Source organism: Nerophis ophidion, linkage group LG04 (genome assembly GCF_033978795.1).
Source record: "Nerophis ophidion isolate RoL-2023_Sa linkage group LG04, RoL_Noph_v1.0, whole genome shotgun sequence".
Lineage (NCBI taxonomy): Eukaryota > Metazoa > Chordata > Actinopteri > Syngnathiformes > Syngnathidae > Nerophis > Nerophis ophidion.
Window position 1 is genome coordinate 84,342,731 of NC_084614.1, and position 24,826 is coordinate 84,367,556.

The 24,826-nt window shown below is 42.5% G+C and overlaps 1 protein-coding gene across 2 annotated transcripts; it reads right to left on the reverse strand.

Annotated features, from left to right (window-relative positions):
- Positions 1 to 290: 290 nt before the first annotated feature.
- Positions 291 to 24,420, reverse strand: LOC133552093 (uncharacterized). Of its 2 annotated transcripts, XM_061899417.1 has the most exons (6): positions 23,586 to 24,420; positions 19,818 to 20,128; positions 19,478 to 19,755; positions 19,317 to 19,412; positions 6,834 to 6,873; positions 1,161 to 1,298 (listed from the first exon to the last, which is right to left on the reverse strand). In XM_061899417.1, the coding sequence occupies exons 2-5, from the start codon at positions 20,121 to 20,123 to the stop codon at positions 6,843 to 6,845; spliced, it is 711 nt and encodes a 236-aa protein (XP_061755401.1). In that variant the 5' UTR covers positions 20,124 to 20,128; positions 23,586 to 24,420; the 3' UTR covers positions 1,161 to 1,298; positions 6,834 to 6,842. The 2 variants fall into 2 exon arrangements, with proteins under 2 accessions (XP_061755400.1, XP_061755401.1); XM_061899416.1 differs by lacking the exon at positions 6,834 to 6,873 and having other exon boundaries at positions 291 to 1,298.
- Positions 24,421 to 24,826: the final 406 nt, after the last annotated feature.

Below are 24,826 nucleotides of genomic sequence, written 5' to 3' on the forward strand. Positions count from 1 at the left end.
ATATATATATGCATATATACACACATACATACACACACAAATACATACACACATATATATATATATACATACATACATAGAAACATATATATACATACATATGTACATGTATGTATATATACATACATATGTGTATGTATATATATGTACATACATACGTGTATATATGTATATCTATACATACATATATATATATATACACATTCATACATACATATACAAACAAACATATACATGTATGTATGTGTGTATATATATATATATATATATATATATATATATATACACACACACACACACATATACATATATACATACATATACACATTAATACATAAATAAATACACATACATATATATATAAATACACACGTGTGTCCATATTATATTAAAATAATGGATATATAAATAATATCATTGGGTATTAAATGTATGTGAATGTTCGACTTCTAACTTGTTTACTACCGTGACAACCTCCTTAAAGTTTTGTCATCAATCACAAATACCAAGCAACTAAAATGCTCCAAACAAAGAAAAGCACGGAGTATATTTGTATTTTTCCCATCATGCTTTGTAATGGATTTAAATCGGTGTAAATTAGATTTTTTTTTCTCCCAATGGTGCGCGGACGTTTTATCTACAATATCCACAAAGTTCAGTGAGCAGGTTGTGTTACGTGTGTTGACATTTTAATGATAGTCGGATATTTATTTGTTGCACCATGACTAGGGAAGGTTGTTTGCATTAGGTCATATAAGTGAATGCTGTGCATCCTGCGCATAATTCAAGGTCATTAACCTGAATTGTCCACTAAAAGGCTGCACATTATCATCAAAATTGTCGGACTAAGATAATAAGTTCAACCTCCCTGTGGGTAGAATTGTTTAGTAGACTCATAGCGTCTTGCGGGCCGTAGTTTGGACACCCCCTGGTGTAGAGAAACGTTGAGTACATTTGGTTGTAGCAGCCAGGACAATAACAAAACATGTAGACCTTTTGCTAGCTACACTGAGGAGAGTAAACCACGATAACATACAGACAAACAAAAGCTGCTACCATGTAACATGTAACGAGGTCCCAGTTTTTTGTTTTTACATCTAAACAAGGCAAGGTCTTCATTTGGCTAAATAAGAACGTTAGGCTACAAACACGCTCATTTACGTACGGCGCTCACGGTCACGTCGGCCCACCCGCCGAGGCGTTGGGAGGCTCGGCGGCTCAGATTGGAGCGGCTGAGTTTCCCGCACGGGTCCAACTTCCTCATCACCGCGCTGCCGCACTCCTGCCGTGTTTCGGTCCTGCGGGGGACAACACGGGGTTAGTAGCTACTGCGCCCGGGACCACCTGTAAGCGTGCGGCGGCGTCCTGGTAACGCCACACGGCAAACCCCACCAAAAGGAAATGAATACAAAATGGTCATGTTACTTCAAAACGACACAGAAGGGTTAAGATTAGGGATGCACCGATTAATCGGTAACCGAATATATTCGTCCGAATATGGCGAAAAAAGCCACATTCGGCCTTCGGTGGAATGAGTTAAAAACAAGGCCAAATAGTGGCGTGTGACGCAATTTTGTGACGCGGTGGCGTTGGGTTATGTTGTGTACCTGTATAAGTGTATGAGGTTACAAGCACACACTTATTGAGATTTACTTGAGCCTTCTGTTTACATTATTAGCATATCTACTGTGGCTAAGCAGACTTTTGCCAAAAGGACAATAATTCATTTGTTGTGGGTTTATCCACTTTAATGCACTTTATTTTTTTTTTGGAATGCATGTTTTGTTTGAAGGCCTAATATAAATTAAAAACTTTGTGCTTTTTTTTGAAAAGCAAAGACTACTGGAATATTAAAAAAATGTCAATATTCAATAAAAAAATACTTTATTTGAAAAACATGTCTAAATATTTATTCTAGGCTATTTATGCAATATTAAAAAAAATTGTGAAAAACTGCATTCATTATTCGGTATTCGGCCAAGCGTTTAAATTTTATTCGGCTTCGGCCACAAATTTTCATTTCGGTGCATCCCTAGTTAAGATCAGATCTGGGCAAAGTACGGCCGCTAAGATTTAGTGTTTTTTCAACCATAGGGATCGGACAAAAAAAAAAAAAAAAAAAGTTTTTCAGCTGTGGGTACTCGGTTGTAATACACTTTTCCACCACTTGTGGCAGTAATTACAGTATGAAACAGGGGTGGTTGTAATACACTTTTCCACCACTTGTGGCAGTAATGACAGTATGAAACAGGGGTGGTTGTAATATACTTTTCCACCACTTGTGGCAGTAATGACAATATTAAACAGGGGTGGTTGTAATATACTTTTCCACCACTTGTGGCAGTAATGACAGTATGAAACAGGGGTGGTTGTAATATACTTTTCCACCACTTGTGGCAGTAATGACAGTATGAAACAGGGGTGGTTGTAATATACTTTTCCACCACTTGTGGCAGTAATGACAATATGAAACAGGGGTGGTTGTAATACACTTTTCCACCACTTGTGGCAGTAATGACAATATGAAACAGGGGTGGTTGTAATACACTTTTCCACCACTTGTGGCAGTAATGACAATATGAAACACGGGTGGTTGTAATACACTTTTCCACCACTTGTGGCAGTAATGACAATATGAAACACGGGTGGTTGTAATACACTTTTCCACCACTTGTGGCAGTAATGACAGTATGAAACAGGGGTGGTTGTAATATACTTTTCCACCACTTGTGGCAGTAATGACAATATGAAACAGGGGTGGTTGTAATATACTTTTCCACCACTTGTGGCAGTAATGACAATACCAAACAGAAGTTTCTCCAGTGCAAACATTACGACTAAAGTGGTAAAGCTGGATTTTCCTTTACACTTAAATTTAATCTGCCTTTTTTTCTTCTTCAGGAAACATATGCATTGTTATTTTTAATTATGAATTTCATTAGAATGTTTTTGTATTAGTAACTGTATGTACGTTTGTTTTTACCTAAGCAGGCAGAATGCATTGATGCCAGGTCGATCATACATAGACGTCCTTTAAAACGGACTTTGAAACATAGTGGATCTAACATAATAGTGAGAGTCCAGTCCATAGTGGATCTAACATAATAGTGAGAGTCCAGTCCATAGTGGATCTAACATAATAGTGAGAGTCCAGTCCATAGTGGATCTAACATAATAGTGAGAGTCCAGTCCATAGTGGATCTAACATAATAGTGAGAGTCCAGTCCATAGTGGATCTAACATAATAGTGAGTCCAGTCCATAGTGGATCTAACATAATAGTGAGAGTCCAGTCCATAGTGGATCCAACATAATAGTGAGAGTCCAGTCCATAGTGGATCTAACATAATAGTGAGAGACCAGTCCATAGTGGATCTAACATAATAGTGAGAGACCAGTCCATAGTGGATCTAACATAATAGTGAGAGACCAGTCCATAGTGGATCTAACATAATAGTGAGAGTCCAGTCCATAGTGGATCCAACATAATAGTGAGAGTCCAGTCCATAGTGGATCTAACATAATAGTGAGTCCAGTCCATAGTGGATCTAACATAATAGTGAGTCCAGTCCATAGTGGATCTAACATAATAGTGAGAGTCCAGTCCATAGTGGATCTAACATAATAGTGAGAGTCCAGTCCATAGTGGATCTAACATAATAGTGAGAGTCCAGTCCATAGTGGATCTAACATAATAGTGAGAGTCCAGTCCATAGTGGATCTGACATAATAGTGAGAGTCCAGTCCATAGTGGATCTAACATAATATTGCGAGTTTAGTCCATAGTGGATCTGACATAATAGCGTGAGAGTCCAGTCTATAGTGGATCTAACAAAAAATTGTGAGAGTCCAGTCCACAGTGGATCTAACATAACAGTGAGAGTCCAGTCCATAGTGGATCTAACATAATAAGGAGAGTCCAGTCCATAGTGGATCTAACATAATAGTGAGAGTCCAGTCCATAGTGGATCTAACATAATAGTGAGAGTCCAGTCCATAGTGGATCTAACATAATAAGGAGAGTCCAGTCCATAGTCGATCTAACATAACAGTGAGAGTCCAGTCCACAGTGGATCTAACATAATAGTAAGAGTCCAGTCCATAGTGGATCTGACATAATAGTGAGAGTCCAGTCCATAGTGGCTTTAACATAATAGTGAGAGTCCAGTCCATAGTGGATCTAACATTATAGTGAGAGTCCAGTCCATAGTGGATCTAACATAATAGTAAGAGTCCAGTCCATAGTCGATCTAACATAACAGTGAGAGTCCAGTCCACAGTGGATCTAACATAACAGTGAGAGTCCAGTCCATAGTGGGTCTAACATAATAGTGAGAGTCCAGTCCATAGTGGATCTAACTTGATAGTGAGAGTCCAGTCCATAGTGGATCTAACATAATAGTGTGAGTCCAGTCCATAGTGGATCTAACTTGATAGTGAGAGTCCAGTCCATAGTGGATCTAACATAATAGTGAGAGTCCAGTCCATAGTGGATCTAACATAATAGTGAGAGTCCAGTCCATAGTGGATCTAACATAATAGTGAGAGTCCAGTCCATAGTGGCTTTAACATAATAGTGAGAGTCCAGTCCATAGTGGATCTAACATAATATTGTGATAGTCCAGTCCATAGTGGATCTAACATAATATTGTGATAGTCCAGTCTACAGTGGATCTGACATAATAGTGAGAGTCCAGTCCATAGTGGATCTAACATAATAGTGAGAGTCCAGTCCATAATGGATCTAACATAATAGTGAGAGTCCAGTCCATAGTGGATCTAACATAATAGTGAGAGTCCAGTCCATAGTGGATCCAACATAATAGTGAGAGTCCAGTCCATAGTGGATCTAACTTGATAGTGAGAGTCCAGTCCATAGTGGATCTAACATAATAGTGAGAGTCCAGTCCATAGTGGATCTAACTTGATAGTGAGAGTCCAGTCCATAGTGGATCTAACATAATAGTGAGAGTCCAGTCCATAGTGGATCTAACATAATAGTGAGAGTCCAGTCCATAGTGGATCTAACATAATAGTGTGAGAGTCCAGTCCATAGTGGATCTAACATAATAGTGAGAGTCCAGTCCATAGTGGATCCAACATAATAGTGAGAGTCCAGTCCATAGTGGATCTAACTTGATAGTGAGAGTCCAGTCCATAGTGGATCTAACATAATAGTGAGAGTCCAGTCCATGGTGGATCTAACATAATAGTGAGAGTCCAGTCCATAGTGGATCTAAAATAATAGTGAGAGTCCAGTCCATAGTGGATCTAACATAATAGTGTGAGAGTCCAGTCCATAGTGGATCTAACATAATAGTGAGAGTCCAGTCCATAGTGGATCTAACATAATAGTGAGAGTCCAGTCCATAGTGGATCTAACTTGATAGTGAGAGTCCAGCCCATAGTGGATCTAACATAATAGTGAGAGTCCAGTCCATAGTGGATCTAACATAATAGTGAGAGTCCAGTCCATAGTGGATCTAACATAATAGTGTGAGAGTCCAGTCCATAGTGGATCTAACATAATAGTGAGAGTCCAGTCCATAGTGGATCCAACATAATAGTGAGAGTCCAGTCCATAGTGGATCTAACATAATAGTGTGAGAGTCCAGTCCATAGTGGCTTTAACATAATTGTGAGAGTCCAGTCCATAGTGGATCTAACATAATATTGAGAGTCTAGTCCATAGTGGATCTGACATAATATTGAGAGTCTAGTCCATAGTGGATCTAACATAATAGTGAGAGTCCAGTCCATAGTGGATCTAACATAATAGTGAGAGTCCAGTCCATAGTGGATCTAACATAATAGTGAGAGTCCAGTCCATAGTGGATCTAACATAATAGTGAGAGTCCAGTCCATAGTGGATCTAACTTGATAGTGAGAGTCCAGTCCATAGTGGATCTAACATAATAGTGAGAGTCCAGTCCATAGTGGATCTAACATAATAGTGTGAGAGTCCAGTCCATAGTGGATCTAACATAATAGTGAGAGTCCAGTCCATAGTGGATCCAACATAATAGTGAGAGTCCAGTCCATAGTGGATCTAACATAATAGTGTGAGAGTCCAGTCCATAGTGGCTTTAACATAATTGTGAGAGTCCAGTCCATAGTGGGTCTAACATAATATTGAGAGTCTAGTCCATAGTGGATCTGACATATTGAGAGTCTAGTCCATAGTGGATCAAACATAATAGTGAGAGTCCAGTCCATAGTGGATCTAACATAATAGTGAGAGTCCAGTCCATAGTGGATCTGACATAATAGCGTTAGAGTCCAGTCCATTGCAGTCCAGTCCAAAGATTGTGTATTAGATGTGAGAGGTAACACTCCTGTTTATTATTGTTGGCTAAACTACGTCTTATGTCCATCAGGTGCAATCTCGCAAAATGTTGACATTTATTCATAGTATTATTTAATTTCTGCCATACTACTTTATGTACAATGCATGTTCATCTTCCTACTTAAGGTACATACATACATTTTTTGAATACGCTCTTTGTGTTTTTTTTTAAATAAAACTTGGTTAAAAGATTTCAGTATCAGTAGTTTTGAAAGTTTTCAGCACATTTACAATTACCGTGATAATGATGATAATAACCGTGATCATTTTGGTCACAATAACCGTGACAAGAAATGTTCAAACCGTGACTAATAATGCCAATTAAATTAAGTCGTATTTTTCTCCGCCACAAGTAGCTTGCTGTTCTGACCGACGATTAAAAGTGAAGCCAAGCAAGTGCAGTGACAGGAAGAGAGACGGGTGTTGTTGACATGCATCTCAGTCGCATGCACAACTTTTAGTAAGGTGGTTAGTCCGTCCGTATTTACCTTCTCCCGCTACTCCGTTACCTGGGAATAGTGGAAGTTCCTGTTGTAGGAGGAAAGCACACCTTGAAATGAGACACTTTTAGGCTATGTCTACGCTAAGTCTTTCAACCACTAGTGTGCCGTGAGATACAGTTTGCAAAAAATATGTTTTGCAAACCAGTACTAATAGTCTGCAAATGATGCGTTGTTGTTGTTGAGTGTCGGTTCTGTCTGGAACCCGGCAGAGTAACCGTGTCATACTCTTCCATATCAGTAGGTGGCAGCCGGTAGCTAATTCCTTTGTCGATGTCGGAAACTGCGGGAGGCAGTGTGCAGGTAAAAAGGTGTCTCATGCTTTAACCAAAAGGTGAGTCCTCCTAGGAAAAGGCAATGGCGCTTAGGGACGGCTATGCAGAACGAAACCAAAACTGAACTGGCTACAAAGTAAACAAAAACAGAATGCTGGACGACAGCAAAGACTTACTGTGCAGCAGAGACGGCGCCCACAGTGTACATCCGAACATCAACAATGTCCCCACAAAGAAGGATAAAAACCACTGTTCTTTATCACATTGTTTAGTAAAGATTTGATGAATTTATGATGTCTCAGGTGAGATCCACTACAATAGGGCCCCCCATTACAGGTGTATTTGTATCGAACCGTTTCGGTACGGGGGTTTCGGTTCGGCACGCGGGCGTACCTAACAAGTTCGGAAGCAGAAGTCTTCACAAGCTGCTCTGCTTTCTGCCTCATTGTCCCGCCCACACAACCATCTGATTGGTTACATACAAAGCCAATCAGCAGTGCGTATTCAGACTTCAGAGCGACGTAGTCGATGCTTTAGCGTCGAGCAGATATTTGTCTAGCAGGGGAGGAGCGGACTCTACCCAAATTATACTAAACACTTGCCAGTCACAACTATTACGAACATCACTATGAGCCCGTTGACCTTCTAGAAACTTAAACTGCAGCTCAGCTGGCTCACAGTATAGGCTTGAGATGAAGGCTAATTAGCTTTTAGCTTAACGTTAGCTCATTTTTATGTGTGTGTGCGTGCGTGTTTTAGGGTCTGTCTGTCTGTTATTTCATTGATGAATAGTCAATGAATAGTCTCTCCTATTGCAATTGTACTATTTTTCAGCTGTAGTTACATGAATCATTAGTAATCTAGCAGCCTAGTTTTGAATAGCAGGGTCCCTGCTATCACATGTTGATAGAAATACAACATCTACATAGTCACCGATTCTGTTCATAACTTTTATAGACAGAATTTCTAGGCGCAGTCAAGGCGTTGAGGGGTTCCGGTTTGGTGACCGCAGGATTAGGTCTCTGCTTTTTGCAGATGATGTGGTCCTGATGGCTTCATCTGACCGGGATCTTCAGCTCTCACCGGATCGGTTCGCAGCCGAGTGTGAAGCGACCGGAATGAGAATCAGCACCTCCAAGTCCGAGTCCATGGTTCTCGCCCGGAAAAGGGTGGAATGCCATCTCCGGGTTGGGGAGGAGACCCTGCCGCAAGTGGAGGAGTTCAAGTACCTAGGAGTCTTGTTCACGAGTGGATCGAGAGATCGACAGGCGGATCGGTGCGGCGTCTTCAGTAATGCGGACGTTGTACCGATCCGTTGTGGTTAAGAAGGAGCTGAGCCGGAAGGTATAGCTCTCAATTTACCGGTCAATCTACGTTCCCATCCTCACCTATGGTCATGAGCTTTGGGTCATGACCGAAAGGATAAGATCACGGGTACAAGCGGCCCAAATGAGTTTGGGTCTCTCCCTTAGAGATAGGGTGAGAAGCTCTGCCATCCGGGAGGAACTCAAAGTAAAGCCGCTGCTCCTCCACATGGAGAGGAGCCAGATGAGGTGGTTCGGGCATCTGGTCAGGATGCCACCCGAACGCCTCCCTAGGGAGGTGTTTAGGGCACGTCCAACCGGTAGGAAGACCCAGGACACGTTGGGAAGACTATGTCTCCCGGCTGGCCTGGGAACGCCTCGGGATCCCCCGGGAAGAGCTAGACGAAGTGGCTGGGGAGAGGGAAGTCTGGGTTTCCCTGCTTGGGCTGTTGCACCCGCGACCCGACCTCGGATAAGCGGAAGAAGATGGATGGATGATCTACATCAGGGGTGCCCACACTTTTTCTGCAGGCGAGCTACTTTTTAATTGACCAACTCGAGGGGATCTACCTCATTTATATATATCATTTATATTTATTTATTTATGAAAGAGACATTTTTGTAAACAAGTTAAATGTGTTTAATGATAATACAAGCATGTGTAACACATATAGATGTCTTTCTTTCACCAAGACAAGAATATAAGTTGGTGTATTACCTGATTCTGATGACTTGCATTGATTGGAATCAGACAGTAATGATGATAACGCCCACATTTTCAAATGGAGGAGAAAAAAAGTGGTCCTTTCTGTACAATACCACATGAAAGTGGTTGCTTTTTGGCATCTAATTCATCCAGCTTCCATACACTTTACAAGAAAAACATTGGCGGCAAATTCCGTAGCTTGCTTGATTGACATTCACGGCACCCGAGGGTCTTGTGAGATGACGCTGGCTGCTGCCAGTTCATTATTATGAAAAAATGACAGAGAGGAAGGCGAGAAACACTTTTTATTTCAACAGACTTTCGCGCCGTCCCTTCCGTCAAAACTCTAAAGGCCGACCGCACATTTCATATCTTCACAATAAAAGCCCTGCTTCATGCTGCCTGCGCTAACAAAATAAGAGTCTCGGAAAGATGGCGTGCACAAGTGATGTGCACGCCAGCTTTCTGAGGGATCGCTTGTGCACGCCAGTTTTCCGAGACTCTGTATTTAGTTAGCGCAGGCAGCATGAAGCAGCGCTTTTATTGTGAAGATAGGAAATGTGCAGTCGGCCTTTAGAGTTTTGACGGAAGGTACGGCGCGAGAGTCTGTTGAAATAAAAAGTGTTTCTGGCCTTCCTCTCGGTCATATTTTCATAATAATGATCTTGCAGCAGCCAGCGTCATCTCACAAGACCCTCCGGTACCGTGAATGTCATTTAAGTGACGTCTTGGTGAAGATTGATGATCACTCATTTTTAGGTCTATTTTTTTTAAAAAGCCTGGCTGGAGATGGACTGACACACCCCCCGCGGTCGACTGGTAGCTCGCCATCGACGTAATGGGCACCCCTGGTCTACATAATACAAGTCAACTACAGGCTTCCCAAATGCTGTAATAAACTAAGCATGATGAGTTGACTTTAAACAGTTTCAATGGAAACTGTGTAATGTTGCACTTTTTTTTATATGTAGAAGAAAGGTTTTTTCATTTTATTTTATCAAAGCAACAACTTGAGGCAGTTTAATGTGGATTAACGTAGGCAGATTTATTATAGTGTTCCCAATGTTAAAAGGATAAAGCCATTGTTTACACAGTTGGTAAATTAATAACCAAAAAATGTATATTTTGTTGATTTCTTACTGTACCGAAAATGAACCGAACCGTGACCTCTAAACCGAGGTACGTACCGAACCGAAATTTTTGTGTACCGTTACGGATAAGGTTAGTTGTGATTTACACGGGATAACCTTCTCCGACTTAATATAAACGGGGCCTCAATGTCACCAAAGTTGAGGCCTTGCGTCTGATTCCAATGGCAGGAAACGACCCGAGAACATTCCGGCGCTCTCAAAACACATTCTTGGGCCCGACCTCCGCCCTGTCCCTCCACATGCTGTCTCCCCGTGGTTGCATTCTTATCCGCCGTTTGAAAGTGAGGCGGGAAGAATGTGCGGGGGAGGGGCGAGGGACGTCCCGGGGTTTGGGAGGAGCGGGCCGGACCAACGGCTCGACGGAACTCAGACACAGGCTTCATTCACAGTTGTATAGTACACGTCAAACACTGTTCACTCACGTCATACGCAAATACGGTATTAGCTTTCACTGTTATGCTGATGACACCCAACTCTACATGTCCCTAAAGCTGACCAACACGCCGGACTGTAGTCAGTTGGAAGCGTGTCTTAATGAAATTAAACAATGGATGTCCGCTAACTTTTTGCAACTTAATGCCAAAAAAACAAAAATGCTGATTATCGGTCCTGCTAGACACCGACCTCTATTTAATAATACAACTTTAACATTTGACAACCAAATAATAAAACAAGGTGACTCTGTAAAAAATCTGGGTATTATCTTCGACCCAACTCTCTTCTTTGAGTCACACATTAAAAGCGTTACTAAAACGGCCTTCTTTCATCTCCGTAATATCGCTAAAATAGAGGGGGGGGGGTTGCCCACATCTGAGGTCCTCTCCAAGGTTTCTCATAGTCAGCATTGTCACTGGCGTCCCACTGGATGTGAATTCTCCCTGCCCACTGGGTGTGAGTTTTCCTTGCCCTTTTGTGGGTTCTTCCGAGGATGTTGTAGTCGTAATGGTTTGTGCAGTCCTTTGAGACATTTGTGATTTGGGGCTATATAAATAAACATTGATTGATTGATTGATTGACATTAATCCCCAGAGATAAAACCTGGTCTGTTCTGTGGTCAAACTGTGCCTAATCAATTTTAAACTATGCTATTAAGTATCATTTGAACATTTTCAACTGTCATCTCAGTGTAATAAAACTATTAAACACATTTTTTGGGCAATCTTACTTCTTACACCATTGTAAAAAATAAACAAAAACATTAGGACCTTTTTTGACGTTACTATTTGTTTAAGGCGTTCCGTGCGCCTTTTAAGGAAACCTTGGTTGAATAGAAAATTGTAAGACTTTAAAATGTTCCAAAACAAATGTTAAAAGTCCTACTGAAAGCCACTACTAGCGACCACTGATAGTTTATATATCAATGATGAAATATTAACATTGCAACACATGACAATACGGCCGCTTTAGTTTACTAAATTGCGATTTTAAATTTCCCACGAAGTGTCGTGTTGAAAACATCACGGTATGACGCGTGCGCGTGACGTCTCGGGTTGTAGCGGACATTATTTTCCAGCCCCATCCCAGCTATAAGTAGTCTGCTTTAATCGCATAATTCCACAGTATTCTGGACATCTGTGTTGCAGAATAATTTCCAATTTGTTCAATTAATAATGGAGACGTCAAAGAAGAACGACGTAGGTGGGAAGCTTTTAGCCTTTAGCCACACAAACACAGCCGGTGTTTCCTTGTTTACATTCCCGAAGTTGAAGCTTTACTATGGATCAGAGCGGTCAAGCGAACATGGATCCCGACCACATGTCAACCGGCAGTTTTCGGTGAGAAAATTGTGGTAATAAGTCAGCCCTTACAGGAGACATCAGCGGAACTTCCGTCCTGCTGCAGCTGTGTGACTTCCCTCAGAGACACTCGCGGACAACACACCCGTGGCCACACCCCTCTGACTTTCAGGTACTATTTATTCTCACTAAAACACCAGTAACACAATAAGCAGATAAGGGATTTTCCAGAATTAAATAAATAAATAAATGGGTTGTACTTGTATAGCGCTTTTCTACCTTCAAGTTACTCAAAGCGCTTTGACATTACTCCCACATTTACCCATTCACACACACATTCACACACTGATGGAGGGAGCTGCCATGCAAGGCGCCAACAAGCACCCATCAGGAGCAAGGGTGAAGTGTCTTGCTCAGGACACAACGGACGTGACGAGGTTGGTACTAGGTGGGATTTGAACCAGGGACCCTCGGGTTGCGCACAGCCACTCTCCCACTGCGCCACGCCAAATTATCCCTCGTAAATGTGTCTAATAACATCTGAATCGCTCCCACTGCAATCACCTTTTTTTTTTTCCCCCTCACTCTAAATTTCCTCATCCACCAAATCTTTCATCCTCGTTCAAATGAATGGGGAAATTGTCGATTTCTCCGTCCGAATCGCTCTTGCTGCTTGAGACCATGATTGTAAACAATGTTCAGATGTGAGGAGCTCCACAACCCGTGACGCCACGCGCACATCGTCTGCTACTTCCGGTACAGGCAAGGTTATTTTATTAGCGACCAAAAGTTGCAAACTTTATCGTGGATGTTCTCTACTAAATCCTTTCAGCAAAAATATGGCAATATCGCAGAATGATGAAGTATGACACATAGAATGGACCTGCTGTCCCCGTTTAAATAAGAACATCTCATTTCAGTAGGCCTTTCAGCATTTTTCTGTAGAATGTAGTAGTGGGGAGGAGGACACACACACACACACACACACACACACACACATACACACACAAAAATAAAAATAAAAAATAAAAAGCGGTCCAAATTTGAATTGCGATTTTTATTCTGAATCCATCCATTTCTACCGCTTATTCCCTTTTGGGGTCGCGGGGGGTGCTGGCGCCTATCTCAGCTACAATCGGGCAGAAGGCGGCATACACCCTGGACAAGTCACCATCTCATCGCAGGGCCATCACAGATAGACATCATTCACACTCACATCCATCTATCCATTTTCTACCGCTTATTCCCTTTCGGGGTCGCGGGGGGCGCTGGCACCTATCTCAGCTACAATCGGGCGGAAGGCGGGGTACACCCTGGACAAGTCGCCACCTCATCGCAGGGCCAACACAGATAGACAGACAACACTCACACACTAGGGCCAATTTAGTGTTGCCAATCAACCTATCCCCAGGTGCATGTCTTTGGAGGTGGGAGGGGCCTATCCCCAGGTGCATGTCTTTGGAAGTGGGAGGAAGCCGGAGTACCCGGAGGGAACCCACGCACTCACGGGGAGAACATGCAAACTCCACACAGAAAGATCCCGAGCCTGGATTTGAACCAAGGACTGCAGGAACTTCGTAATGTGAGTCAGACGCACTAACCCCTCTGCCACCGTGAAGCCCTTTTATTCTGAATCTAGTCATAAAATACAAATTCATGACTAGTAATTTTATTCTGAATCCAGTCATAAATGACAAATTCTGAAAAAACGAAAACATAAAATAATGACCCCAAAAGGGACAAGCGGTAGAAATTAGATGGATTGGATTGATGGTTATAAAACAAAAACATATACCCTATTTTTCGGATTATAAATCGCTCCGGCTTCACGGTGGCAGAGGGGTTAGTGCGTCTGCCTCACAATACGAAGGTCCCGAGTAGTCCTGGGTTCAATCCCGGGCTCGGGATGTTTCTGTGTGGAGTTTGCATGTTCTCCCCGTGACTGCGTGGGTTCCCTTCGGGTACTCCGGCTTCCTCCCACTTCCAAAGACATGCACCTGGGGATAGGTTGATTGGCAACACTAAATGATCCCTAGTGTGTGAATGTTGTCTGTCTATCTGTGTTGGCCCTGCGATGAGGTGGCGACTTGTCCAGGGTGTACCCCGCCTTCCGCCCGATTGTAGCTGAGATAGGCACCAGCGCCCCCCCACAACCCCAAAAGTGAATAAGCGGTACAAAATGGATGGATGGAAGTCGCACCGGCCAAAAATGCATAATAAAGAAGAAAAAAAAAACATATATAAGTCGCACTAGAGCAGAGGTCGGGAACCTTTTTGGCTAAGAGAGCCAAAAATTTTAAAATATATTTCCGTAAGAGCCATATAATATTTTTTTTAACACTGAACACAACTAAATGTGTGCATTTTTAAGTAAGACCAACACTTCTAGAGTATAATAGGTCTCTTATTCTTTGTAATAACATTGTTATTCGGAAGCTAACTGTGGAGGGGGCGTGGCCAGCGGGCCTGCAGCGACAGGTGCGTAGACGGCCCACCTGGGCCTTGTTATCTAATCACCTGTCGCTCTGTAATAAGCAGCAGCCAGGAGGAGAGATGAGGTTGGGGCTGGAAATACAATTGCTGGAAAACAACTGAGAGACTTATTGAAAAATAAAACAATATTGTAACCCTGAAACGGGCTCTCATGTCGGTGCTTGGGGGTCTGAAGAACCCCCAGGAGGGCAAGCCCCACACTAACCAATAATAAATAAATAACTTCTTACCATTAACGCAACTTCTTGAACAGGTGCGGTAGAAAACGGATGGATGGATTATATTTTATATTTTGAACATTATTTTGAACCCTGTGATTACAAGTGGAATTATTCATTACTGATCGTGTTAAGCAATGTCAGCTCAGATTTATCCGAGAGCCAGATGCAGTCATCCCTGCACTGGAGTATAAGTCGCATTTTGGGGGGAAATTTATTTGATAAAATCCAAGACCAAGAATAGACATTTGAAAGGCAATTTAAAATAAATAAAGAATAGTGAACAACAGACTGAATAAGTGTAAGTTATATGAGGCATAAATAAGCAACTGCTATGTTAACCTAACATATTATGCTAAGAGTCATTCAAATAACTATAACATATAGAACATGCTATACTTTTACCAAACTATCTCTCACTCCTAATCCATAAATCATTCAAATAACTATAACATATAAAACATGCTATAAGTTTACCAAACAATCTCTCACTCCTAATCCATAAATCATTCAAATAACTATAACATATAAAACATGCTATAAGTTTACCAAACTATCTCTCACTCCTAATCCATAAATCATTCAAATAACTATAACATATAAAACATGCTATAAATTTACCAAACTATCTCTCACTCCTAATCCATAAATCATTCAAATAACTATAACATATAAAACATGCTATACTTTTACCAAACTATCTCTCACTCCTAATCCATAAATCATTCAAATAACTATAACATATAAAACATGCTATAAGTTTACCAAACTATCTCTCACTCCTAATCCATAAATCATTCAAATAACTATAACATATAGAACATGCTATAAATTTACCAAACTATCTCTCACTCCTAATCCATAAATCATTCAAATAGCTATAACATATAAAACATGCTATAAGTTTACCAAACTATCTCTCACTCCTAATCCATAAATCCCATGAAATCTTCTTCCTCGATGTCGCTTCTAAACAACTCTGCCGCTTCCTCTTGTCCTTTTCTGCTGCATATTTCACTACGTCCAGCTTGTAATCTGCAGTACACAATTTCCTTTTCAACACCATTTTTGTTCATCCCTTCTCAGTTTTTATAAGTTACCGCCAACGTTGAAATGATCCATTGTAATAGCTGCGGCAGTAGCATATAGCAGTTAGCATCCCATGACATTTTCTTCGTCTCTTCCGCAAATTCGATATAATATTATTTGATATTTTACGGTAATGTGTTAATAATTTCACACGTAAGTCGCTCCGGAGTATAAGTCGCACCCCCAGCCAAACTATGAAAAAAAACTGTGATGTATAGTCCGAAAAATACGGTATTATTATTGAGTGTTTCTTCTGATTAGACTACTTTGTTGACATTTTTCCTTTCTGCCTTGATAGCTGAGGGATTATAATCAGAAGAAGTAACATTTTCACACTTTGCACTATTTTATAACACTTTATGAAGCATTTCTTAATTATTCCTTCTTTTTTAAATATTTTATGAAGTGTTTATTCTGATTCAACTACTTTGTCTCCTCTACCTCAAAGAACTACTCACCCCCAAATCCTCCACTCCAAACCGGCTAACCTCCTCCAACCTCCAAGGACAAAGCTACGAACTATGTGAGACCGAACTTTCTGCTCCGCCGCTCCCAGTCTGTGGAACACTCTCCCTGACCACCTGAGGGCACCACAGACTGTGGATGCTTTTAAAAAAGGCTTAAAAACCCTTATTTTTTAAAAAGCCTATTTGTAGATATATGCATACTAGGGTAGGCGTGGCGCAGTGGGAGAATGGCCGTGCGCAACCCGAGGGTCCCTGGTTCAATCCCCACCTAGTACCAACCTCGTCACGTCCGTTGTGTCCTTGAGCAAGACACTTCACCCTTGCTCCTGATGGGTGCTGGTTGGCGCCTTGCATGGCAGCTCCCTCCATCAGTGTGTGAGAATGGGTAAATGTGGAAGTAGTGTCAAAGCGCTTTGAGTACCTTGAAGGTAAAAAAGCGCTATAGAAGTACAACCCATTCATCATTTTATTTATTTAGTTCTAGATATTAGGCCGTTCTAGTTTTTATTTTGATTATATTTCCATTATTTTTTTTAAAACACTGTAGCACTTTGAGGTTTTTTGTTTAAAGGGGAACATTATCAGCAGACCTAGGCAAGTGTCGATATATACCTTGATGTTGCAGAAAAAAGACCATGTATTTTTTTAACCGATTTCCGAACTCTAAATGGGTGAATTTTGGCAAATTAAACGCCTTTCTGTTTATCGCTCTTTTAGCGATGACGTCAGAACGTGACGTCACCGAGGTAACGTATTCACTTTCCCATTACAAACACCGGGTCTCAGCTCTGTTATTTTCTGTTTTTTCGACTAATTTTTGGAACCTTGGAGACATCATGCCTGGTGGGTGTGTTGTCGGAGGGTGTAACAACACTAACAGGGAGGATTCAAGTTGCACCACTGGCAAGAAATCTGCCGCCAGACCCCCATTGAATGTACCAAAGTGTCTCCACATTTGACCGGCGATGCTAAGACAGACATGGCACAGAGATGTATGGATAACCTGCAGATGCATTTGCAACCATTAAGTCAACTAAATCACAAAGGTGAGTTTTGTTGATGTTGTTGACTTATGTGCTAATCAGACATATTTGGTCACGGCATGACTGCCAGCTAATCGACGCTAGCATGCTACGCTAATCGATGCTAACATGCTATTTACGCTAGCTGTATGTACATTTGAAACTAGACACCCACATTTAATGCGAAACAAACACTTACCAATCGACGGATTTAAGTTGCTCCAGTGTCACAAGATGCAAAAGTCCTGATCGTTTGGTCCGCACATTTTACCGGCGATGCTAATAAGGCAGCCATGCTATGGGCCACTTCATTAGGTACACCCACGCTATGGCCGAATAGCATCAATAGCTATTCGCCTCAATAGCTTCAATTTCTTCTTCGCTATCTGCCTCCATACTCCGACCATCTGTTTCAATACATGCGTAATCTGTTGAATCGCTTAAACCGCTGAAATCCGAGTCTGAATCCGAGCTAATGTCGCTATATCTTGCTGTGGTAACCGCCATGTTGTTTGTATTGGCAGCACTGTATGATGTCACAGGGAAATGGATAGTGGTTTCGAAGATAGCGAGAATAAGGCACTTTAAAGCTTTATTTAGGGATATTCTGGGACCGGTCCAATTTCCATCCATACATCTTCTTCCGCTTATCCGAGGTCGGGTCGCGGGGGCAACAACCTAAGCAGGGAAACCCAGACTTCCCTCTCCCCAGCCACTTCGTCCAGCTCTTCCCGGGGGATCCCGAGGCGTTCCCAGGCCAGCCGGGAGACATAGTCTTCCCAACGTGTCCTGGGTCTTCCCCGTGGCCTCCTACCGGTTGGACGTGCCCTAAACACCTCCCTAGGGAGGCGTTCGGGTGGCATCCTGACCAGATGCCCGAACCACCTCATCTGGCTCCTCTCGATGTGGAGGAGCAGTGGCTTTACTTTGAGTTCCTCCCGGATGGCAGAGCTTCTCACCCTATCTCTAAGGGAGAGACCTGGAAACTCATTTGGGCCGCTTGTACCCGTGATCTTATCCTTTCGGTCATGACCCAAAGCTCATGACCATAGGTGAGGATGGGAACGTAGATCGACCGGTAAATTGAGAGCTTTGCCTTCCGGCTCAGCTCCTTCTTCACCACAACGGATCGGTACAACGTCCGCATTACTGAAGACGCCGCACCGATCCGCCTGTCGATCTCACAATCCACTCTTCCCTCGCTCGTGAACAAGACTCCTAGGTACTTGAACTCCTCCACTTGGGGCAGGGTCTCCTCCCCAACCCGGAGATGGCACTCCACCCTTTTCCGGGCGAGAACCATGGACTCGGACTTGGAGGTGCTGATTCTCATTCCGGCCGCTTCACACTCGGCTACGAACCGATCCAGTAAGAGCTGAAGATACCGGTCAGATGAAGCCATCAGGACCACATCATCTGCAAAAAGCAGAGACCTAATCCTGCGGTCACCAAACCGGAACCCCTCAACGCCTTGACTGCGCCTAGAAATTCTGTCCGTAAAAGTTATGAACAGAATGGGTGACAAAGGGCAGCCTTGGCGGAGTCCAACTCTCACTGGTAAAATTTTAAAAAAAATTTCAAAAAATACAATAAGCCACTGGGAACTGATTTTTGTTGTTTTTAACCCTTTTGAAATTGTGATAATGTTCCCCTTTAATGTAAAGTGCTTTTTTTTTACAAATAAAATCTATTATTATTAGTATTGCATTGTTTTCCATGCTTGTGTTGACATTTCCTTTCTGCCTTGATAGCTGAGGGATTCCAATCAGAGGAAGTTACATTTGAAATAAGATGTAATATAGTTTTCTTTTCTTCCTAGATCATTAAAAATATCAGTATTATCGATATCGGCCGATGCCAAAGACTTGTATGGTGATACAGTTGTCAGCCCTGTTGGCTAGTTTGCAGGATGAAGCAAAATCAAAGTGATTTTTGTAAAGTGTTGGTCTGAGGTCTGGATTCTCCAGATCTAACTTCCGCGAACCCGACCATGAAAACAAGAGGCCTTACTTCTCGTCCCGCCCGATGAGGTCATCGAAGGCCCGGGAGAGATGCTTCAGCCTGCGGAGTCCGCTCGACACCGACTCCAGGTCTCGGTCGAACTTCCTGTCACAGCAGAGAGAAAACGTCAGACCAGAATTCGGCAAGTGTGAGCGACATGGCTGACTTACAGTCTCTGGTTCTGCGTGTTGGGGGACGCAAAGGGGCTACGCAGCGCCGCCATCCGAACCAACTGCCTCCTGCCTGCTCCGTGCTTGACCCCGCGCACGCCGGCCTCAGGAGTCCTCCTGCCTCTGGAGCCCGGGGTGCGGGCTGGTGTGGTCGCCGACTTGGGGGTGCGCCTCGGGGTCCGTCTGGGCGAGGACGTGTTCTCTTCCTCTTCGCAGATGCGACCCGGGGTAGCCACCAGACACTCCTCACGGGAGAACTCCCTGGTCCTCTGCAGCCTCTGGAGACGGACAGGACCACGTCATTCTTGCCGACTCAGCTGGACTATGAGGGCGTGTCTACCTGATACACTCCGGTGAAGGAGTTCCGAGCACTGCGACTGAGCTTCTGGACCGCGCTGGTCTTCGGCTGCTCCTTCGCCGGCCCCACGTTGGTCTCCGGGAGAGACCCGGCCTGGACGGCGCACAGCGGGCGGCGCTTCCGCAGGGACATGCGCAGGGAATTAAGAGAGGACGAGGATCGCTGTTTGCGGAAGCGGTCGGGCGCCTCGGGAGAACTCTCCGCGCCGTCGGACTCGTCCAGGGACGTGTGCGCCCGCCAGACTCCGACCACGGCTCGGCCCACTCCGTCCATCACTGAGGATGCCATTCGGACTGACAGACAAGGTTAAATAAAAAAATTAGGGGTGGGCAAATTAGTGCGTTAATTATGAGTTAACTCATCAATCTATTAACGCCGACAATTATTTTATCGCACATTTGCGTATGTTGTTTACATGCTTTTATTTTGTTAACGCCTTTTCTTAACAAGATGGCGTCGAGGGGCTGTTGGTAAAGATCAATCAATCAATCAATGTTTACTTATATAGCCCTAAATCACGAGTGTCTCAAGGGGCTGCACAAACCACCACGACATCCTCGGTAGGCCCACATAAGGGCAAGGAAAACTCACACCCAGTGGGACGTCGGTGACAATGATGACTATGAGAACCTTGGAGAGGAGGAAAGCAATGGATGTCGAGCGGGTCTAACATGATACTGTGAAAGTTCAATCCACAATGGATACAACACAGTCGCGAGAGTCCAGTCCAAAGAGGATCCAAGACACAGCAGCGAGAGTCCCGTTCACAGCGGAGCCAGCAGGAAACCATCCCAAGCGTAGGCGGACCAGCAGCGCAGAGATGTCCCCAGCCGATACACAGACGAGCAGTACATGGCCACCGGATCGGACCGGACCCCCTCCACACGGGAGAGTGGGACATAGAAGAAAAAGAAAAGAAACGGCAGATCAACTGGTCCAAAAAGGGAGTCTATTTAAAGGCTAGAGTATACAAATGAGTTTTAAGGTGAGACTTAAATGCTTCTACTGAGGTGGCATCGCGAACTGTTACCGGGAGGGCATTCCAGAGTACTGGAGCCCGAACGGAAAACGCTCTATAGCCCGCAGACTTTTTTGGGCTTTGGGAATCACTAATAAGCCGGAGTCCTTTGAACGCAGATTTCTTGCCGGGACATATGGTACAATACAATCGGCAAGATAGGATGGAGCTAGACCGTGTAGTATTTTATACGTAAGTAGTAAAACCTTAAAGTCACATCTTAAGTGCACAAGAAGCCAGTGCAGGTGAGCCAGTATAGGTATATATGTATGTATATATGTATATAAAGGTATATACAGTATAGGTATATATGTATGTATATATGTATATAAAGGTATATACAGTATAGGTATATATGTATGTATATATGTATATAAAGGTATATACAGTACAGGCGTAATGTGATCAAACTTTCTTGTTCTTGTCAAAAGTCTAGCAGCCGCATTTTGTACCAACTGTAATCTTTTAATGCTAGACATGGGGAGACCCGAAAATAATACGTTACAGTAATCGAGATGCAACATTTGGCAAAAATACCGGACAATTCTGCAAATGTCCTGGCTGGCTTACAGCGTGGTCACTCCGGGATCACTTACGACCGCCAGACAATTCTGGATGTGGATAGATCGGGCCGTTTTGGACTGAATGAGGCGTGCTTGCTAGAGCGGCTAGCTAGCATGGGAATACTTTGCCGGCTACATCCAGCGGCCTGTGAAGCAGCGGAGTATATGTGTTGTCTGTCTATTTATGAATAATGCAAACCAGGAGTGTTGGCTGACTTCTTAACGTTTGCTTTCAGAGCGTGCATATCACACCATACAAGATGCCGTCATGGCGACACAACCTATACATGCTCCTCACTCCTGTTGCATGCTGGGTAGGGTAGTTCTTTTATTTCCCTGGCTCATAACATCACAATATAGTACCATGTATATGATGCCTTCAGTTTATCAAAGCACCAAGCAAACAATCGGAAAATTCCCATTATATCAATTCCTAGATATGGTCATAATTATTTTAAGTGCACTACGCAGAATAAACACAACATTATTAATATTGCTACTACGGATAATTTGATCAAAAATTCCCTAAAACAGCCCACTACCTATAATATAGCTTTTTTAAACATAAGATCCCTGATATAAAAAAAATGTTTCTGCTGTTACCTCAGAAATTGCCTGTTCAGATGTTACTCACATTCAAACACTAGGGCCAATTTTAGTGTTGCCAATCAACCTATCCCCAGGTGCATGTCTTTGGAAGTGGGAGGAAGCCGGAGTACCCGGAGGGAACCCACGCATTCATGGAGAGAACATGCAAACTCCACACAGAAAGATCCCGAGCCTGGGTTTGAATGTTCCATCCATCCATCCATTTTCCTACCGCTTATTCCCTTTTGGGGTCGCGGGGGGCGCTGGCGCCTATTTCAGCTACAATCGGGCGGAAGGCGGGGTACACCCTGGACAAGTCGCCACCTCATCGCAGGGCCAACACAGATAGACAGACAACATTCACACTCACATTCACACACTAGGGCCAATTTTAGTGTTGCCAATCAACCTATCCCCAGGTGCATGTCTTTGGAAGTGGGAGGAAGCCGGAGTACCCGGAGGGAACCCACGCATTCGCGGGGAGAACATGCAAACTCCACACAGAAAGATCCCGAGCCTGGATTTGAATGTTATTAGACAAATATACTAGGATAATTCTGGAAAATCCCTTATCGTGTTACTAGTGTTTTAGTTAGATTATGTGGTCGTACCTGAAGGTCGGCCCCGCACCTTTCTTTAGCACCAGTCGACGGGTGGTGCTGATGCCCATCTCTGCCCTTCGCAAGGGACCCTCTTCGAAACACGATCTTTCGAAATGATCGCTTCATAATACACATAATACACAATCCAACCGTGTTCGCTCGACCGCTCTGTTCCATAGTAAAGCTTCACCGTCATCTTTCGGGAATGTAAACAATGAAACACCGGCTGTGTTTGTGTTGCTAAAGGCAGCCGCAATACAATGCTTCCCACCTACAGCTTTCTTCTTTGACGTCTCCATTGTTCATTGAACACATTGCAAAAGATTCAGCAACACAGATGTCCATAATACTGTGGAATTAAGCGATGAAAAGAGACAACTTATAGATGTGAACGGTGCTGGAACAAAATGTCCTCTACAATGCGTGACGTCACGCACGCGTCATCATACCGCGACGTTTTAGCATGATATTTGGTAAACTAAACTGGCCGTATTGGCATGTGTTTCAATGTTAGTTTATATATCAATGATGAAATCCTATCTTACTGCGTAGTCAGTAGTAGTGGCTTTCAGTAAGCGTTTAATATTTATATACAACTGCAAATACGAGTCACGTGACATGTACAATGTTCATTATAAAAGATTAGTAATAGCAATTTGGACAACTAGAAAAAACAAACGATGACAAATGATACGTTCACAAAAAAAAGGAAAACCAAGTATTGTCGTTAAAGATGATTTACTATTGTCATGTTATGCGCCTAAAACAACACTGTTAATCAGACTATCGCCTTTGGGCAGGAATAAAAACAACAATTAATACAAACAAAGGGTGGAGGTCGCGGGTGGAACAAGGGATTTTCAAACTACTACGACCGTGAACGCACCATTAGCTTCTTATGAGATGGCTAACAGTTCGAGTTCTCTACGCAACACGATAGAAAGTAGAATAATATAAAGTATAATAATGTCAGACTTACCTAAAAAGAAGAGACACTCGTGTGAGACGAAGAAAGTCCTCTTTCGGTGTCAGCGCTGGTTTGAATTTGGCGGTGAATCTCAACAACGCCCTACGAGCTGACGCCCTTTGTGTGACGTCACGCCAGCGTTGCCATGTGGGAAACGACAAACTGTTTGTACCGGAATCACAAACCTCTCGTATTTTTGAGGTAAAATGTCGTACATTTCCAATTGGACGTCATTTTTGGTAGCGTAAAAAAAAAAACTTAACTCGTGTATGTAAGAGCTTACGAAGTAGTTTTATAAATAAGCCTTGTTGGAAAAAAGCTGTCCTCCCCATTTGGTTGTAAGGAGGCGCATAATCAGGCATTGTGAAATATGTGACCGGTTTGCTTACATTCATATATTGACGTGTCAAATTATTGTAGGATATCCTTTTTTTAAAAATTATTAATCGCAGTATTACAGTCATTTGTTACATTATCGTACCGAGACGAGTCTTTTCCTCCGTTTGGCAACGCCGCGTCAACTAGAAGCCCCGCCCCTCAACGAGCAAAACCTTTCACATTCTTCGGTACTAAAATGCGCTAAACTTTAAATACAATTTTAAAATGTGAATATACAATGTGAAATCTTACATTTCATCCTTTGTGTGTTGAGAAATAATTTAAAACATTTTTTTAGTCCTGTGTTTAATTACATTTACGAATAATTAGTTGTCATACGTCAGTTGACCTGCAGATGTCGCCAGAGTCTGCTTTATGGCGCAGTAAGGCTTTTGTTATTGTGGGACATTTGCAAGGTAAAAATAAGACGAAAAAATGTGAAATTATCCATCAATTTTCTACCGCTTGTCCCTTTTGGGGTCACGGTATGCATGGTATGATATATACCGGCGATGCACCTTAAACAAAAGATATTCATTTATCATTAGTAAATATAAGAAAGAAGAGCAAACATTGTTTTAGAAAGACAATAATATATAATATGTATATAAATACAATCTATGATTTCATAATTATACATATAGGTTATATTAAAATGTATATATCACCACTTTATATGGAATTTAAATAAATTGTGTATATATAATATTTATATATATATATATAAGTGTACAAATGTATATGTTTGATTTAAATGTTAAACTGTGTATATGAGACGTGTGCTACATATATGTTGCTTATATATTGTTTAAAAAAAAAAGTAATATAAGTGAAGCATGTTTTAGATTTTATATATTTTGAACCTTGTTCTTGTT

Coding starts and splice junctions, on each gene's coding strand:
- LOC133552093 (XM_061899416.1), bottom strand. CDS start 20,123: ATGGCATCCTCAGTGATGGACGGAGTGGGCCGAGCCGTGGTCGGAGTC. Junction 19,756..19,817: donor CCTTCACCGGAGTGTATCAG/GTAGACACGCCC, acceptor GTCCGTCTCCAG/AGGCTGCAGAGGACCAGGGA. Junction 19,413..19,477: donor AACACGCAGAACCAGAGACT/GTAAGTCAGCCA, acceptor CTGCTGTGACAG/GAAGTTCGACCGAGACCTGG.